Source organism: Perognathus longimembris, chromosome 13 (assembly GCF_023159225.1).
Source record: "Perognathus longimembris pacificus isolate PPM17 chromosome 13, ASM2315922v1, whole genome shotgun sequence".
Classification (NCBI taxonomy): Eukaryota; Metazoa; Chordata; class Mammalia; order Rodentia; family Heteromyidae; genus Perognathus; species Perognathus longimembris.
The window spans coordinates 38,361,007-38,379,986 of record NC_063173.1 but is presented as its reverse complement, the minus strand read 5'-3'; the positions used below and the strand labels follow the sequence as shown (position 1 = coordinate 38,379,986).

Below are 18,980 nucleotides of genomic sequence, written 5' to 3'. Positions count from 1 at the left end.
TTCTCAGGGATACCCAGAATATTAAGTGACTTTCCCATTCAAGAGAGAATGATAAGCTTAACCTGAATCTTACTGCTCTACATATGGTTTGAGATGGATGATTCCCAGGTTGGCCTAATTCTGAGGACCATAGTAAGATGTCTGTATCTGCCTGAGCATCCTTCATATAGTGATCTGATGCTGCCATTAGGAAAGTCTTCCTTCTGCTCATTGTCACTTTAAAACATTTTTGTTCTTTTTAAACCTTTCCTTTTTAAATTTAATTTCATGCAATTTCATTGCATGCTCTTGCTTCCAGAGCCAATGCTGTCAGAGAATAGTATCTTTCCTCAAAAATAGGAGTTCATATTCAATCATTTTCATTCATGCTTTGAATCATCCTAAAAATAGCTCACATTTTTGAAAATTAGCATACTTATATTAATTATTATAGTAAGAGTCCTAAAGTTCCCTTTGTTTTTATTAGTTTGTAGGAAACATTTGGATCTAGTCTTATAGCCTTAGATGTTTTAAAGACAAATCCCGACACACAGCTCATAATTCAATTATTTTAGAAGGTCAGAAAACAAATATGAATGTGTTCACACTATGTTTCATGGCCCTTGATATCCACCTTACAGACACAATTATTTTTACCTTTTTCTTTTCTTTTTTATTTTTTTCTGAATAATTACTTATTTATTGTCAAAGTGATGTACAGAGGGGCAGACACAATTTTTGAAGATGGAAGAATTATTTTTCTGTTTTACAGAGGAAGACATTGTGGGCTGATGTGCATCCATTGTCACATATGGAGGAGCTGAGCTTCAAAAGCAAGACTGTTGACCCTGACACCCAGGCTTTTTCCCTCAGATAGCCTGTAGGAAACCTAGGAAAGGACAGAGTGTTATGGACTTTGAAAGGAACCACGAACATTGTGTTTCTCACTTTGTGAGCTTCTAGGAGCTGTTTCCTTATTAATATATTCTGGAGAGCATCCATCATCAGAAAGAACAAGGCAGGGGGGCACAGAAATTGCATTGGCCAGGGCAGAGGGAAAGTCAGATTCATATTTCTCACACATTATGGACCACATCCCTTTGAAGGGGATAACTCTAGGGTCACTCAGCTGTTATTTCGCTCTCTAGGTCATCTTCTTCTGATAACCTTTAGACCTTGAAACATTTCTCCTCTGTAGTCATCACGAGAGAAATGGCCTGATCCAGAAGCCTTTTATGGGAAAACAGTGTAGGATAATTTTTTTCCCTTTTCTGTATTTCAAATCTCCCTGCCCTCTTCCTCAGTGTGGAATAATATAATAACTAGTATGAAGCAATCTGCAGAAGAAGTAGGACAGGGAATGATTCTTCAGAAGACACATGGCAGAAGAGATAATCTCTATCTAAGCTACTATAATAGTTGTTGAACATTGAGAATCATAGACTTCAAGATTGGAACCTGGTGAATTCTTCCATGGTAGAAACATACCCTTTTCTGACCCCCAGAAAGTTGTTTGCTCTGGTGGTACATTCTTGGAACACCCAATGCTGGAGCAGTCCCTCCCTTTGTTAGTGAGATAACCAGCAGAGATATTATAAGCAGGTTCATATAGGAGAATAACCTGCATCAAATCCCAGCCTCATCTATTGGCCCTGGGGATCCATGTTCTACCTTTCTCTTGCTTCTTTTTCTAAGAGAGGGATCTTCAAGGACTCTTCCCTCCCGACCCCAGCTTCTATCTGACTTTGGCCAATAAAATGCCTTGATGGGAGGAGAAGAGCTGGAGAGAAGTGAGGGATGGAAGCATTTGCCCTCAGGTTCCCTCTCAGCAGCCTTCCTCCACAGGACTCTCCTCTGGGTTCCAGTGGTTGGTAACCTCCCTTGAAGCTCACAATAGATAGTGGTGGTCTTCTATTACCAGCCCAGAGAGGTGTGATCTAGCCCTTTGAGTTTCCCCACACCCTTCCTGTGCCCTTCTACATGCTTCTTCACTAAATTCACCACATTTTTAGTTAATATGAATATGCTTCCTTCTCCTAAGTGGGACCCTCCTGGACACAGCCAATATCCGTGTGACCTTAAGAAAACTCCTTACTCTCTTGGGCTCAGTTCTATAGAAGATCTCTTTAAGAATCAAACAAGATTATGCACATAGTAAATGCTCAATACTTCATATGATATTAGTCACAATATCATTTACACTGACATCACTGTAATATCACTTACAGTGACATTGTTACTACTGTGAAACTTCTCAGACATTCTGTTAATTCCATTCTAGTTCCTTCTTGTAGCTTGGTTTAGGCTTTCAACAAGCAATTCATTAAAGCAAAAAGGGAAAAAAAATCCCTTATGGACAAAATTCCTTTTGACTCTTAAGTTACTTGCTATAGTTAAATAGAGTTGAGTTTTTTGGTATTCAGTCCAATAGAGTGTATTCATGCTGACACTGGAGAATGCATGAGCTAAAATTAAAAGATAAATCAGTGCAGACATCATATCATCCTTCTCTTCTGCTTTTGCTACCAATATGTCACTCATAGAGGACCCTGAGAGATGTATTCCCGCTAGCCTGTAGGGTTGGGCTTTGTTCAGTTCTTGTAGTCAAGGCTCTGCCCACTTAATGGTGGACTGAGAGACTTGAAGTTTTCTATGAGGACTAGAAGAAACAATTCATCACACTTCAGATGGGGAGAGTGGATTTTCAAGTGAGCTCGGTGGTGAATTGAACTGGATTTGAACATGTTTGGGCACCCAAGTGTTCAGAGGGCTCTTTACTGAGCACTTATGATATGCCAGACTGAGAGCGAAGCATTCCCCACTTGTTATCTGTAAGGTGATGGAATCCAGTACATAGCAGGAGCAGGGCTCCAGTCTCTCTGAGCCAGGGCTGAAGTTTGTCCAGCTGGATGCGATACTGTAGATGCAACACATCCAGAGCTTACCTCCCCTCTATGTCCTTTGTGCACACCACAGCTCTATGTTTCCATGGCTTCTTTCATTCATTCTTTAAAACAATAGACAAGAATTGGTCTGTTCTAGAAGACAAGAGTATCAGCTTTTCATATGGTCTTCCAAAGGCTATAAACCAGCTTGCTCCAATTGTTTCTCAGGGCCCAATTTCTGGACCTTTCTCCAACTTAATGAACCACCTCCAGTCCAGTGGACCCTGAATGTAGCTGCACAGCACTGCCATCATCACCTAGGAAAGCTAAAAAACAAACCACCACCCATCTCAGCCCTGCACCTGACTCTAGAAGGTGGTCGGAGCATTGCTATTTTCACAAAAGCTCTACCAGGATTTTTAATAGGCAGCCAATGCTGGAAATCATTGTTCCAGCTTGCTTTAAGAAAGAAGAATGGCTGTGACTCTTGGCAGGAGCTCCCTGGGGGTGAAGAATGAGTGCTAGTTTCTTCTTCACAAGAATTATCTGTGGCATCTTCCACTCGATTTAATAAATCTGGTCCCCCAGGGTAGCTGAATGCAAATGTCTCTCCACTATAGAAGGTGATGTCAGGGAAGTTTTAGAGAGGGGGAGCAAGCCAGGAGGGGTGGCTATCTAATCTCATGTGCTTGATGGTGCACCTGACTCTTCAAGTCATAAGCATGAAGGGTAGTTGTCAATTAGCTGTTTAAAACATTGGAAACAACTCCATCATCTTGCTTTTTACTCTCCTTTTACTCATCCTGTGCTTCTGTGCCATCAGGCGCCCTGTGGGGGGCAGTGAGCACTAATGGCTGGACAGCTCAGCCCTCCCTGATGGCTGCTGAGGGATTATGATGTAGTATTTCATTCAGGCTGGATTTAAAGGGGAAGCTGGTGACAGAGGGATGCTGCTGGGACCATTAATATCTCAGCTTGCAGCGAGATTCTCATGGCTTTGTTCTCTAGCTGCTGCCTCAGCAGAAAATGAAGGAAAATCCCTATATGATGAAGAGAGAAAGACAGGTTGTGTAAGTGACAATTCGGGAGACAAATCACATGTCTTGGGCTCAGGAAGAAGCAGTGTCAACAAAAAGATCAAGCTTCAAGAAGCCAGCTTTTCATCTACAAATTATTTTTTAAAAGTGCATTGGCCAGATTAGACAATAGCTAAAAAGATAGTTTTGGAAAGTACTCTTAAGTTATACGATACAGTTCTGGCCAATTTAATGAGACAGTCAGGATTTCGGGGAGAAGCAGGCAGTTTGGACTCCAATTTTGGGTAAAGAGGTGAATGAAAGAGGGAGAGCAGAGATAGTATCTGTGCAAGTAGGAGGGCTTGAACTCAGGGCCAGGGCACTGTCTCTTAGCTCTCTTCCACAAGGCTGACCCTCTACCATTGAGCCACAGCTCCATTCTTGGCTTTTTGCTTGCTAATTGGAGATGAAAGTCTCTCAGATTTGTTTGCTCAACCTGGTTTTGAACAGTGATCCTCAGATCGCAGCCTCTTGAGTAGCTAGGTTTACAGGTGTGAGCCACTGGCCTCTGGTTTCTTTTTCTTATTTCCCTCATCTGCCCATTCATCCTGGGATATTTTGTTTCAGAAACATCCTCCAAGGACCCTTACACTTCACTATATATGTTTTGAAGTTTGCTGAGTGCCAGAATCTCCATCAAGAGCTTCACGTGTCACCCACCATTCATTTAGTTATCCTGTGTCTCATTGTGAGGTTAAGGACACCATCTCCATTTTGCACACCATCTCCATTTTGCAGCTGGGAAGAGCTAGGTTAAGGAATTTGTCCTGCTCGTGCACCCCAAGGGAGAGTTCCCTTGGGCACAGCACAGCAAGAACTCTCAGGCACAGCACAGCAAGAACTCCTCCCGAAGAAAGAAAACTAGCGAGACCACGCCGAGGAAAACCACCAGAATCGTGGCGCTTTGGGACCTGGAGGAGCTGGCAGGTCCTATGGGATAGGCTCACATGGCTGACATTTCCCAGGCGCTTTTACATTCGGAAAATCTTGTTCTCACAAGAGCTGGTTTTAATTCTCACCATGGTTATGCTGGTTTGGGGTCCCCATCATCCAGCGGGGAAAATTGAGGTTTTATTTCTTTTTGTTTTTTTCCTTTGCCTTTTGGGGATGGGAAATAGAGGCCCTCAGGGTCAGAGGGCGGTGGAGCTGCGGGGTGTCTCTTGCACCTGTCTCAGAGATAATAAAAGCTGCACGGGCCTGGTCATTATTGTGCAAAGCTGGTCAGGAGGCTTGGACCCTCCCTTGCACCAGCCCATCTGTCTGCGCGCCACTCCGGGTACTCAAACCCGGGATGAGCCGAGCCCGGTGGATGGAGACAGTCCCCAGCCGCTGGCCTCCGCACCTCCCAGCCTGCGGCCCCCACACCCCCACCCCGCCCTAGGCAGAGCTCTCCTGGTTTAAAAGAAAAACACAAAAAAACAAAAACGACAGCCTCTCAAGCACCCCTCACCGCCCTTAGGGAGCCCCATTAATATTAATCTCTATGAATAATTGAAGGTTGCAGATTTATTCCAGCCCCCGGGGGCAGGGGTGAGGACGCACAGCTTTGCCTTCGTTCAGCCCGAGACCTGTATGCTATGCATGGGCCCCTGGGGTTCTGCGCATCTGGGCACCACGGCTTAGGGAGCTAAGGGGTTGGTGTGCCCGCTGGTGGGGATGAGCGTGAGCCGGAGCAGGTGCACTGGGGAGTGAGTGAGGGGGAGCGCCGAGATTTTTACCAAGGACTGGGGGCGGTAGGGGTGTCCTGGGTCTCCTCGCGGTCGCCCAGCGCAGGGTAACCCGGGGCCGCGCTGTCTGGAGAGGAGACAATAGCTACTCCTTAGATCCTGGGTTTCCGCCACGGGCTGTTCAAAACCTTCCCCGACTACCGGCAGGGACTCTTTTCTTATTTGGCTTATTTATGGCGAGCGGCTGAGGGGCAGGCGGGGAAGGGGAGAGGGCCGGCAGAGGGGGGGACCGCTGTCTGGAGATGGGGGGAATGGATGTTGGGGGGGGGGGGGGCTAAAGGAGTCGCCCGAGGCTGCGGCGCGGGTGATGTCAGCTCTCGACGAAAATAGAGAGGGATCGCCTGCAAATCCCCAGCTCCGGCAGGGCTAAATCTTGCAATCCCTCCCTGGCCGGCGCCGAGCCAGGGCGCAGCGGCCTCCACCGCCTCCCTGGGGCGCGCACACACCCGCACACGCGCGCACGCACGCACACACACACGCGCGCACAACACTCCTCCGCATTTACACTCCTAGTTCCTCCCCCACCCCTCCCCATCCCCGTCACCGCTCCCGGTGCCCACCACTCACCGCGCCCGCCGGCCCCGCAGCAGCAGCCAGGCACAGGTGGTGGTGGCGGCGGCGGCGGCGGCGGGGGCGCGTGGCTGGTGGGGTGTGGGCCCCGGTGGCAGCCCGGGGGACCGCGCTCTTTCGGGGGGAAGCGACTGAGCCCAGCGCTACGGCGACTGCGGAGGGGAGCGCGGGACACGCGCCGCGGCCGAGGGCTGGGACATGGATTAGCGCCCGCTGGAGCCTCCTGCGCCCGTTGAGGCGCTAAAGGGCTTACCCGGGAGGGGGGTGGAAGGGCGGAGAGAGGCTCCCCCTTAAATACCGCTCCCCCGCCACACTCGAGCTCACCCCGGCTCCAGCTGCCTCCCTCGCTCGCCGCTGCCGGAAAGGAGCCGAAAAGAAGGGGGGCGTTCCCAGACCATGGCCTCGGCGGAAGGGTGAGAGGGGCTTTTCTCTGTGCCCCCACCCCCACCCCGGGGGTGGGGTGGGGAAAGCGGGGGTCGCTCGCGGGCTGGTGACCCCCCCCTTCATCCCGGATGGGGACGGAGAGATGTGGGCGCGGGGCGATGGTTTGATTGGAGGCGGGGTGGTGGGGAAGGGGTTTGGTTTTCTTTGGGTACTAGCCTGCTTCACCCAAGTCCACTGCAACAGGGGTTTGTTTTAGCCTTGTCCAAGGGGCAAGGTCTGAGGGGGAGGATGTGACCAAGTGTGGGGAGAAAATCCTCTTGAGGTTACTTTGGAGAATTAAAAACAACGAGGGATTGATTGGCCACGGTGGTGGTAGGAGCAAACCGGGTCCGGGGAAGCCACGGCGGGCTGGACGGGGATGAATTAGCCGGGACTGGTCCTGGGGCGGGGCGAGGAGTGGAGCGCGCAGCCTTGAACGTCAGATTCTCCTCTGCACCGAGAGGCAGGGTCCCCTCTCATTGCTCTTTGCCCCCTGGATGATGGAATCTCCCTGGTTAGCTCATAAAAAAGCGTGAAAGAGATTTGGGTGCTTCCCGTCAAGAGGCGGGAAAACCTGGTAGTTTGGGGGCAAGCTCCTTGGGATGGGGGGCATAGCGTTGATTTCTCTTGTGCTGACAATGGCTCTCCTGTCCCCTTTTGCTGCAGTTGATATGGGGAAATGTCCCAGTGAGAAAGGATAACTGTTTATATTCCAAGAGACAGATAGAATTGCAAGGGACCCCTCCTCCCCCAATCAAGGGCTCTTGACCTGTATCTCCCAGGAAACACCCCAGGTTTACCAGAACCTAAGTAGGGATACAAAGACTGACTGGGGAACTCAGTGTTTGGGTTCATTCACACATAACCTCATAGCCTCCTGTGAGAGATGGCTTGGACCCAGGTCATATGAAAAGCAAGGAGCAGGAGTTCCTCTGGGCCCAAGTGGAGAGTCTTGGTGTTGGCACTTTCCAGTGCTCCTGCCATACTTATGTATTTATTATTTATTTATATTGCCAACTTCACGGGCCTGCTTTTGGAGGGGAATGAGTCTCCCCCATTCAGGAGGGAAGAACTGATGTCCAAAAAACCCATCTCTAGACTCCAGTCTCCAACAAAGGGGAACTGAAGCTGTCTGTCTGTGTCCAGGGGAAAGAACCCATCCTTGTTCTGTCCTCTGGAGTCCTTCCAAAGGACTCTGGCTGCCTACCATAGCATGCGATGTCTTCCTTCTTTTCTGCCCCAACTGTTAAGTGGTTGTGAGCCTTTTTGGTGGATATGACTTCCCAAAGGTGCTCTATGAGAACACCTGTCTGTGAACAGGAAGGTGGCCTCTTGTGCCAAAACAGATCTCTAGAATTAAATATTAAGAGCCCATATGGCTCAACATCAGTGCATCCCATATTTAATTTACAGGGCTTTCATACTAGAAGAAATATAAAGGCATTTCTGGCTGCCTTCAGAGTCCTTCTAGACTCACCTCTGCTTGTAAAGGCTGGATTGGAAGACATCCTATAGAATGCATTGTGTGAGTGTGTGTGTGTGTGTGTGTGTGTGTGTGTGTGATGGTTGTCTCCCAAGTCCTGCATCCTTCATGGAAATGGCCTCACAGAGAAGGCGGAGGTTAAGACAACAACCAAACTCCTAAACCAAGTGTGTTTATTAGACCTTTGTCCTAAGCAAGAGTGGCCTAATGAATTGATATTAAATATAGAGCAGAAGTGATTTTTCAGCATTAAAAAAACATCTCATTGAATACCATCTTTGTGCATTGTACATGAGCAAGAAAAGACTGGCCAGAGGAACTTGTAATTTAGGGATTAATTCGTTTAAAAACAGGAAAGAATTGGAAAACAAGAATAGAAAGGTCTGTGATCACTTACTTAAGAAAAGTAACTGCTCAGCGGGGATCATTCTCAAAGCCTTTCTTTCTTTCCAGGAGCTTTTTTTCTGAGAACTTGAGTAGAAGAGAGACCCAGGGAATCAAAGTTGGGACTGGCTTCTTCTTTTTTGTTTTTTAGAAGTTCAGGGCAGAACTTGGATTACTAAATTGTTCATGTGACTTGGTGAGAGTATTTTGCCCTTTTAGTTATTTTGGTTAATGTACCTTGAAAAGGAAGATTCCTCAGGCAGATCTCCTTTATTAGTCTTTTCCCTGGAACAATATTAAAGCTGTTGCTTTGCGATATCCATTGCCTAGGGAGCAACAGAAATAGCAATATATAATTACATGCTTCCAATATACATTGAAAACATGCATGTGGTTCTGATCCAGAATGTTCAGGAGAATGGGATGATATGGTAAATAAATAAACATTTACAGAATGATACAGCTACCATCAACAACATGTTGATTAGCACGTTCTGAAGAATTATTAGAAGCAGCAGTGACATCTTGCATGTGCTTACTACACCACTTTCACAAGTCAGTTGTGTACATCATCACATTTGACTCTTCCAATAACTATACAATTGGAAATCCAATGGAAATAGACTTTAAGAATAAAACTGTATGGAGCATAATACCATTTTTCCCAGGCAGATCCCAGGACTTGGCAGAGGTCTAGGATTATTGTCTGGAAATGCCAGTTATTGTTGAAGAGTGTGCTAGACATGGCCGATGCAGATTACCATCATCCTCTCAAATCTTTGGTATACTATTTGTATTTTAGAATTTTACCTTATGTACTTGCTCTTGGCTTTTCACAGAGCATGCTGGTTATTTGAGATTTCTGATTATTCGGGGTTATCAGCATTTGACTTCTGTAAGCAAGAATCACTCTTTAGTAATTCCCAGGCACTGAGAAGTAGTTTCCTACAAAGCAAGATCTAATTTGATTGTCAAACTTAATTTTTTTTCTGAGTCCCTTGCCATAGCTAGAGTTATTGCGATGGCTTTTAGGTGCCAGGCCCAAATTGTAAAGAGAATACAAGTAGGTATTGACTAACAGAGTAATCTCTATTATTGACTGGGGTCACAGTGGAGTGGCCAGGGATGGCTAAGTCACCACATTATCCCACAGACTCAAGGCGATCAGTTTTCTGATCAGCTACCAGGAGCCAAAGGGTCAGAACACAAGCCAGTCATGAGGGCTTAGATTTCAGTTTGACTTGCAGAGAGCAAATGAAAAGAAAAAAGTGTTAACAAAGAAAAGACAAACCTAGCAAGGAAGACCCTCTGAATTTATTATTTCAAGCCAACCAAAGCACAGCATACCAATTTCCTTCTCCCTCCTTCCCAGGGGAACAGGGTATGAAGCCAGATGGAGGAGAAGCCCCGGCAGTAGACTTATTGAGGGGTGAACAGAGGACATGGAGTTTGGAGGCTAGATGGGTTTTCATATTGCATGTTTAGAGCTTTGCTAGAAATTCACTTCTTATTTCAAGAATATAGAAATTGCCCTCCTCAGGTAAAATATAGATTATTAAGGAATGAGAAAGCCACTTTGTTGTTTACTCAGACAGTTGCTTATGAGCAATGAAAAGCTGAGTTCTCAAGGAATTTCTAAACCCAAATGAGACTTGTGAAATGGAAACACTAGGTTTTTAAAATTGGAAAGACGGGTCTGCACAACAGCCTCAATGCTCCCTTCTTGTCTTCTTTCATGTGACACAATTAGGTGTCCTCTCTATTGGCTTTCAGGGACATTTCAGACAAAACAGAGTCATTAAGAGATGATGTTTTGGCTGTAAAAATCAAGTGATGTGTAGCATCTGAGTGTGAGGTTTCTGGGTTAGTGTGCCATGGATCCTACAGTTCCAGAAGTGCAAGGCTTCCCTTTTTTTTTTCTCACACTTAATACAGATTGATTTCAGTGAAAATTCCCTCCCTCCTTTCCTGCCCACAATGCCCAGATGACTGTTTTCCCACCCCTTCCTTTGGAAGGCAAACTAAATTGCTTTCTGTATTGAATTGTTTTCCCCATTAGACTGCCTCACCTCTTGGAATAAATTGACTATCCCCTTCATTTCAATCGCCTGCTATAATTATTCTAACCTAATAAAATACGATAACTTAAAAATCCCCTGTCCATGATAGGCAGAGGCATGGTTCTCAAAGTAATCAGTTTTGTTTGCATTTTCAGAACTTGTCCTCACAGTCTGAAAAGAACTAACAAAGCCAGGCATTGCCTGGCCTCTCATCTTCACTCCTGGGCTCTTGACAGCCTGGGGGCAGGTAGGATGCTTCAGAGAAATGGTTATTTTTTTGTTTTGTTTTTTAAATCCATTATTATGACACATCTCTTGTTTTACCAGCATTGTGAGTTAGCTCTCACCCGCTTCTGCCCGCCCCTCACTCCACAGTATTCCAAGCACCAAGTCCCTGGAATGAATTAATTAAGTGTTTAAAAATATCTCACGGCTCCATCTCCACTTGCCCCATCATTGATTGGAGGCAGATGGGCTGCTTATTTGTTAGAATAGAAAAGGGCTGGCATCTTGTTATAAGCCTGGTTATTTGGCTTCAAATAATAGCAGAAAAGACAATGGGCCAGCCAGTATTAACAGAGACTGAGGATAGATCCCTCAACTTTGGAAGAGAATGGCTCTTTTGCTTTGTGTTGTTTCTCAGTAGTGTTAAGGTTTGCTTATTTTTCTTATTTATTTACTTTATGTCTCACCGGGATAACAGATAGGACCCCTGCTGAATTGTCTAATGTGGCTTTAGGTAGTCTTGCCAGCTGCTTTGGATTATAGACCCAGTGAGCAAGGGCTGACCTTTGGAAATGGGATGAAGGGAATGAACTTCATTTTGGCAGCTGGACTTGATCTGTGTCAGTCCCTAACCCTTCTAGGATGGATGACGGCAAATGTTAAAGACACTGAATGACGTCCTTGGGGACAAAGATGGAGACATTGTGCTCATGCTCCCGTGTCTATTAAAGGCTTCATTTAAATTGCAGAGAATACTTCCTTCTGCTGCTACTTTTGGTCAGGAGGGCCATCTGTCACTTGCTGTTCCTAATCCAGCCTAGGACTTTCTGACATGTGTTTCCCACATCCATGGTTCCCAGCCACTCTGCTGTCAGGAAAACAGAGCTGGTGACAAAGCTGTAAGCAGTGCACACCCCACCACAGAGCTTAGCAATTGGAACAGCATTAGACATGATGTCCTGGGGGTCTGGGGGCTGTATGTGGCCCACAGGTATATGTTTTTTGGCTTCTGGAGGAATTTTGAAATGTTCAAATGATCTTCCTACCTTAGAAATGTTTCACTTAAAAAAAACAAACCCTGATACCAGCTTCTCATAAAAATCAGGAAACAGCTGGGCACCGGTGGCTTATGCCTGTGATTCTAGCTACTCAGGAGGCTGAGACCTGAGTATCAGAGTTCAAAGCCAGCTCAGGCAAGAATGTCCATGAGACTCTTATTTCCAATTAAACACCAAAAAACTGGAAGTGGTGCTGTGGCTCAAGTGGTAGAGCACGAGCCTTGAGCTGACGAACTCAGGGACAGCACCCAGAGTTCAAGCTCCATGACCGACACCCCCCGCCTCCAAAAAAAAAAAAAATCAGTAAATGTAGCCAGGTGCTAGGTGTCACAACTGTAAAGCTAGCTGCTAAGGAGGCTGAGATCTGAAGATCTTGATTCAAAGCTAATCTGGGCAGGAAGGTCTGTGAGATTCTTATCTCCGATTAACCAGCCAAAGAGCCAGAAGTAGAGCTGTGGCTCAAGTGGTAGAGCACTAGCCTTGAGCAAAAAAGCTCAGGGACAGTGTCCAGGCATGGAGTTCAAACCCCAGGCCTGGCACACACACACATACACACACACACACACACACACACACACACACACACACACACACACACACACTGGGTGCCTATGGCTACTGTCTGTAATCCTAGGCTCTTAGGAGGCTGAGATCTGAGGATCGTTGTTCAAGCCTGTAGGGAAGACACATCTGTGAGACTCTTCTCTCCAACCAACCAGCAAAAAGCCAGAAGTGAAAGTGTGACTCAATTAGAAAAGTGCCATCCTTGAACAAAAAAGCCAGGGAAGAGCCCTGAGTTCAAGCTCTAGTACCAGCAAAATCAGGGGATTTGATTATATAGGACATTTTCAGCTTTTCTTTGTACCATTTATTGCATCATTCCAGCCCAATATTTAACCAAAGTACTTTACATGCATTAACTGATTAAATTTCTACAATATGATGCATCAGGGGTGATCAGGAGCTGAGACATACAATCATTAAATAAATTCTTGAAGAGTTCACAGCCAAATGGATGGTAAAACCAGGCCTGAAACTCTGGGCTCCTGATTGCTGTAGACATTTCCTTAGCCAGTAATCACACCTTTAAGTCTCATATTTTTATCCAGAGTCAGAAGGCGTGTCTTCCAGGTTGAGCAGAGTGTCTCTTCATGTTATTCCAGTCATTTTACTCATGTTAAGTGCTCGTCTCCCATTCCTATTCCTACTGCTGCCCCAGGGCAGCAGTGAGCCTGTGAGCTTTCATCCCATCCTCCTAGGGCCTACTGTTGCCTAGTAGTTTTGGATTAGATTTCTTTAAAATCCATGTTGACATAATGAAAGGTGATTCAAACAACTCTGTGTGTGTGTGTGTGCATGTGCACATGCATGCACAATGAACTCAAGGCATTGCACACTTGCTTGCCTTTTGTTGGCTCAAAGTTGGTGGTCTACTTCTGGACCCATACCTCCACTTCTGGCTTTTTTTTTTTTTTTTTGGCCAGTCCTGGGCCTTGAACTCAGGGATTGAGCACTGTCCCTGGCTTCTTTTTGCTCAAGGCTAGCACTCTGCCACTTGAGCCACAGCGCCACTTCGGGCCGTTTTCTGTATATGTGGTGCTGGGGAATCGAACCCAGGGCCTCATGTATACGAGGCAAGCACTCTTGCCACTAGGCCATATCCCCAGCCCCACTTCTGGCTTTTTGCTGGTTAATTGGAGATAAGAGTCTCAGATTTGTCTGCCTAGGCTGACTTTGAATGGTTGAAAGCCACTAGCACCTGACTTCAACTTTTTCTATTTAACCACTTCTTACTATTTTCATTAACTTTTCCCTAGGTTGCTCTAGACACAATCCTTCTGTGATTACTCATGGTAAAGAAACTAACAGCACTGTCTCCTTTGGGTGCATTGCTCTGAAATAGCCCAGGCTACAAACACATGGGCTGATCTTGGAGACACTGAGTCTTGGATAGGTGCTTTGAGTGGTGAATGTTGCTGAAGTATTTAGCAGCCCCTTGGAACTTATTCTTTCTTTGTAAGTCTTCAAATGTGGTTCTTTAGGATTATGATATAATTTACCCACTTTCAAAAGGCAACTACTGTCGGTGTCTCTCTATGAGTAGGGCTGATGCTTATTTTGCAACAGATGTAATTTAGATATGCCTTTACAATCATAGTAGGAATCGTTTAGAGTCCACATTTCTGTGAATTTTTGAAGAATAGAACCATTTTCTGAACAAACTAAGGGCAGTAAAGGTCAGCACTCTATCCAGACTTGGTGATTTGACTTCTTTTGGAAGCCCTTTAGTCCCTAAGAAATCCCAGTTCTCATAGGATTACATCCTCTTTTGGTTAAAAAGAGTTTCTCCACCATTTGTAGAAATTAGTAATGATGAGTTAATCACCATGTATCAATAATGATCATCTATATCTATCTGTCTATCAGTCTGTCTGTCTGTCTATATTACAGTACACACACATACACACACACATATACTATTTGAACTTATTCTAAGTTTATTAGACTGTATATCTCTGACTTTATTCTATTCTTGGATAAATTCCTAGCATGATGCTCATTTTACTGGACAAACTAGAATTTAGAGAAATTTTGATTTTATGCTGTTACTGGGTCCCTTGAATTTTATCATCTCTTGTACCATTTTTCATAATGTTCTTATTTTGTGATTAGTACCTATATTCATGAGCTGTCACAAACTCCCTTTTTCTTTAAAAAATGTTCCCTTTGTTTAATTTTTTTCCTCTAGTTGTTTTTATCTGAGAAAGCAACATAACCTTGTGTCCATGAAGGCAAAAGTCTGACAAATATAAGAGGTGATACATAGGAAAATTAGTTTATTTTTGGATGGATACATAACATTTCAAAGAAAATAAAACCAGAGGAATAAGTTTAGGTAAGAGAATGGTTGTCTCACCCAGTCTGTAGACATTGAACCAGAGATTTTGGAATTGAACAAGTAGTGGTGCATGAAAGGAGAAAGAGGAAAGAAAGCATCTTCCTCTATTAGGTATCAGGGAAAACTGACAGTTACAGACAGAATTTTTTAATTCATGTTTTTATCTCAGTCTTTCCTGAGATATAATAGTCTGCTTTGCTAGGAAAGTGGATGAAAACTAGCTTGAACAAAGCACAATTGGGTAAACTTGCTTAGGGATGAAATGGATTGATATAAATTGACTCCACTCCTGCTAGACCCTGTAGGGACTGGTGGTATCCAGGGGATGAGTTTAGCTGTTATCTTCTATGCTTACATGCAACATATGTTGTAGAGAAAGTGTCAAGAATGAGTATTGGACTAATTTCTATGAATAGATTAGAGAGTAATGGAATTATAGACAGAATCTATTCCCCAAATGTTTTTCTCCAGATTTCAAAGTCATCAATCAGCAGATATTTGTAAAATCATCATGGAATTGTAACACTGAAAGGACCATTGATTTTTAGATAATGAGTAATTGCTACCATTTCAAATAACAAAAAGTAATCACTCATTTATCCATTTGAAAGCATTTAGTTCTGTACTCTTTTCATGGACATCGATGTACTGAGTTTGGGACATTCCTGCTGGTGAAGCCCAAGAAATAGACTTTGAGTTGGAGATTCATATGCATGAAGTGGATGCTTTCAGCCTAAACTTCTGGGAAGAAGAGATGAAAGGGAAGGTGGGCAGAGAGAGGAAGAAAGATTGAAACAGTCACAGCAAAGGCCACAGGTTACCCACGAAGAGATCTGGAGTGAGTATGGCATTTTCCCAATGGTTCCCTGTCGAGGAGAGGTGTGCTCTCAGCATCAGTAATACAATGCTCTAGTTGTATTAGGGCAGGGGGCACAACTCTGAGAGTGAACAGGCCAGCATTTAGAAGAGAGATATTGTCAAGAGCTATCTGTCACTTACCCTAGCAGCTAAGCCAATGAAATCTTCTGCCAGCTTACTACAGCATCTACCAGACTCATCAATTCAAACATTTGAGAGACAGCAGTATAACGAATGCAGCCTTCAGCCCAAATATACAGGCCACACCAAGCTATCATGTTGGACAAAATCCCGTTAACCCCTTGATGCTTATAGGATGCAACATTTCAGTTAGAACAGTAAGTTCTAGAAATCTGTGTACAAACCAGGGGTATTAGTTAGTAGCAATGTATTGTACGCTTCAAATTCAAGAAAGTACGCCTATCTGAAGGGCTCACATTACAAAACACTAAGTGTGTAAAGTAACTGATATGTGCATTAAGTTAATTTAGCTATTCCATGGTGTATATATCATTGCTGGAGATCATACATATGTGTAACTATTTGTCAATTACAAGCAAGTAAACAAATATATAAAGCTATAACTTAAAAGGAGAGTATAGTAGGGAGCAAATGAAAGAGAAAGTGGATCTCTGTGGACATGAATAGGTTTAGCTGTGACTCACACAGCTATGTGGTCATACCTTACCTGCTTTTAATATTAAACATCTATATGATCACAGATAGATATTGTGCCAATTCCCTCACAGCTACTGGAGGCAGATGATGGAAATCCTTCTCTGTACTCTTTTCCTTTTGAGGGTGATTGATCTGATGGAAGGTGGTTATTTGAAATTTTCTTCCTTGGAGAGAGACATCAACTCCAGTTATCGTCACTGATTTCTACCTGGAGTGCTGAGCTTAATGGGAGGCACCAGGAAGAATAACAGTAGCTGTTGCCAAAACTTCTAGCATTGACAGCGGCAGTGTGTCTATTTCTGCTACTAGTTATTTCTCGTGAAAAAGAGTGAGAAAGGAACTGGATGGACAACCCTTTTCTGGAATTGGTGGTATTTTTTTATTGACTTGAGAAGTCAGTCTCCATTTCTGTCTCAAAGCTCTTTAAATTTAAAAAAAATTATCTTCAAGTAGTTGTACAAAGGAGGTGCCATTCAACAAAGTAATTTATGAATAAATACAGAGTGTCTTGTCAATGTCACCCCTTTCAAAATTCTCACCCATTCCTCTCAGTCCCCTCTTTCTATACACTGACATATCTCTGCTCTGTTTCACTGGTACATATTCAGATATTTTTATAAGTGGCAGAACATTTTTTACATTACTTGGCCCATGAGATGATACCTCTGTGAGTATTCATTTTCTCTCATTTTCTCATATCCTTGACTTTGCTTTCTGAGACTAGGACTCTGGGTTTTATTAGTGCAACTGAATTCAATTCAGAGAGTTCAACTGCAATAAAAGGTAGAATAATCTAATCAAAGTCTTATTAAAAATTGCTTTGCAGCTGGCACTGGTGGCTCAGACCTATAATTCTAGCTACTCAGGAGGTTGAGATCTGAGGACTGAGGTTTGAAGCTAGTCCCGGCAGTAAAGCCTGTGAGACTCTTACCTCCAATTAACCAACAAAAAGCCAGAAGTAGAGCTGTGTTTCATGTGGTTGGATACTAGCCTTGAAATGAAAAATAAAGCTCAGGGACAGCACTTAGACTCTGAGTTCAAGCCAGGACTGGCACACACACACACACACACACACACACACACACACACACGTGCACGCACACACAGAGTGTTTGTTTAAAATAATAAAAACCTGTTGTGTACTATGGCAGATACCTCTGGTGAATATTTCCAGTATTTGGATAAGGGTATCACTGACTTTATTCAATCTATATTTAGAAAATACATTTTGTACATGATATACAACTACAAACTAAAGATATCCAAAGGATTTGCTATCTATTGTCAAAAATATTATTTTTGACCAAAAATCCAGCCTTTTGTCTTCCAGGCCACCATAACACAAAGATATGGCACCACTAATAACATATGGATGGCTTAAAGATGTACATACAGTCTCCCATCCCAATTCTGTTCTTCTGAATGTCTTCTAGAGTCCTGCTTATCTTCTGTCTGTTCTTTAAAATATTTTTCTATGTACATATAGACATCCTAATTATAATATGCAAACTGAATATCCTATGTACACTATTGTAAAAGTTTTTTTTCACTTAACACTCCAGGCATATTCTAGCCATATAAGTATGTGATATATATATATATATATATATATATGTATATAGATACATATAACACCCCAAACATATACTTTTGTAATGGTCTACTCTGGCTATAATTAAATGGCATGACCAGTCCTTAAGTGATGGACATTTAAATGATCTCTGAGTCTGTATTTATAATAAAGAGTGGAATATGAATTGGACATGGGATGATGTAAGGGCACTGAGACCCTATATAGGAGATATTAGTGGCAATGTAAGTGGGAGACAATGGTCTGAATGGGGGGCTAGAGATGATTTAGTGTCACCAGACTGCAGAGATACTGCAAGGACTGAGTGACTAAGTATAGGGATGAATTGGAGGCAGAACATAAAGCCACCACCTCTTGAGTTTCTGACTTAGAAAATAGGAGATGGAGTAAGTGGGAGAAAGATGGAGAAAGGAAATTAGGAAGAGAAATGGCATGCTTGAAGAAGACAATGGATTTGGTTCAGAAGTCTGTGTTAAAGGGTTTTTTGTTCGTTTTTGTTTTGTTGGAGTGCTTGAATTCAGGGCCTCAGCACTGTCCCTGAGCTTTTTTGCTCATAACACTTTTAGCAACAGCTTCACTTTCAGTTTTTCCTGCCCAGGCTGGTTTTTCCTGCCCAGGCTGGCTTCAAACTGTGATCCTCAGATGTTACCCTCCTAAGAAGCTAGGATTACAGGTGTGAGCCACCAGTGCCCTGCTAGGTTAAAGTTTTTGTACAAATGGGAGATCAGGTACAGATGCTCACGTTAGAGGCTGAGATCTTCATGAGGTAACATCTACAATAACAGAAATGAATGAGCTCAGTCAGACAGACCATGAAGCCAGAAGAAAGAATTGAGTTAAGAAAAGAATAATCTATAAAGATAGGCAAAGGGAGATGATTCGGGCTGTGGAGGGTGCTGAGAAGTAAAGAGGGGAGTCAACAAGGCAGGTGTCTGACAGAACTCTAGAGTCATCAAACAATGGGCATGCTGCCAAGTGGGTATTGGTGTGGTCAAGTTCAAGGCCACCACTGGCCTTTGTCTAAGCAGTATTAGTGAAGTGACAAGTTTGGTCTCTATGTTCAAGTAGGCTGGGAATAAATGAA

At 43.9% G+C, this 18,980-nt stretch overlaps 1 protein-coding gene across 1 annotated transcript in view; it reads left to right on the top strand.

Moving 5' to 3' along the window:
• The first annotated feature begins 6,437 nt into the window (after positions 1-6,437).
• Positions 6,438-18,980, top strand: part of Slc1a2 (solute carrier family 1 member 2) — a 134,265-nt gene continuing 121,722 nt past the window's right edge. The window contains exon 1 of the mRNA XM_048359797.1: positions 6,438-6,650. Within this exon, the coding sequence (XP_048215754.1) occupies positions 6,634-6,650 (17 nt within the window). The 5' untranslated portion in view covers positions 6,438-6,633. The remainder of the gene's footprint in view (positions 6,651-18,980) is intronic.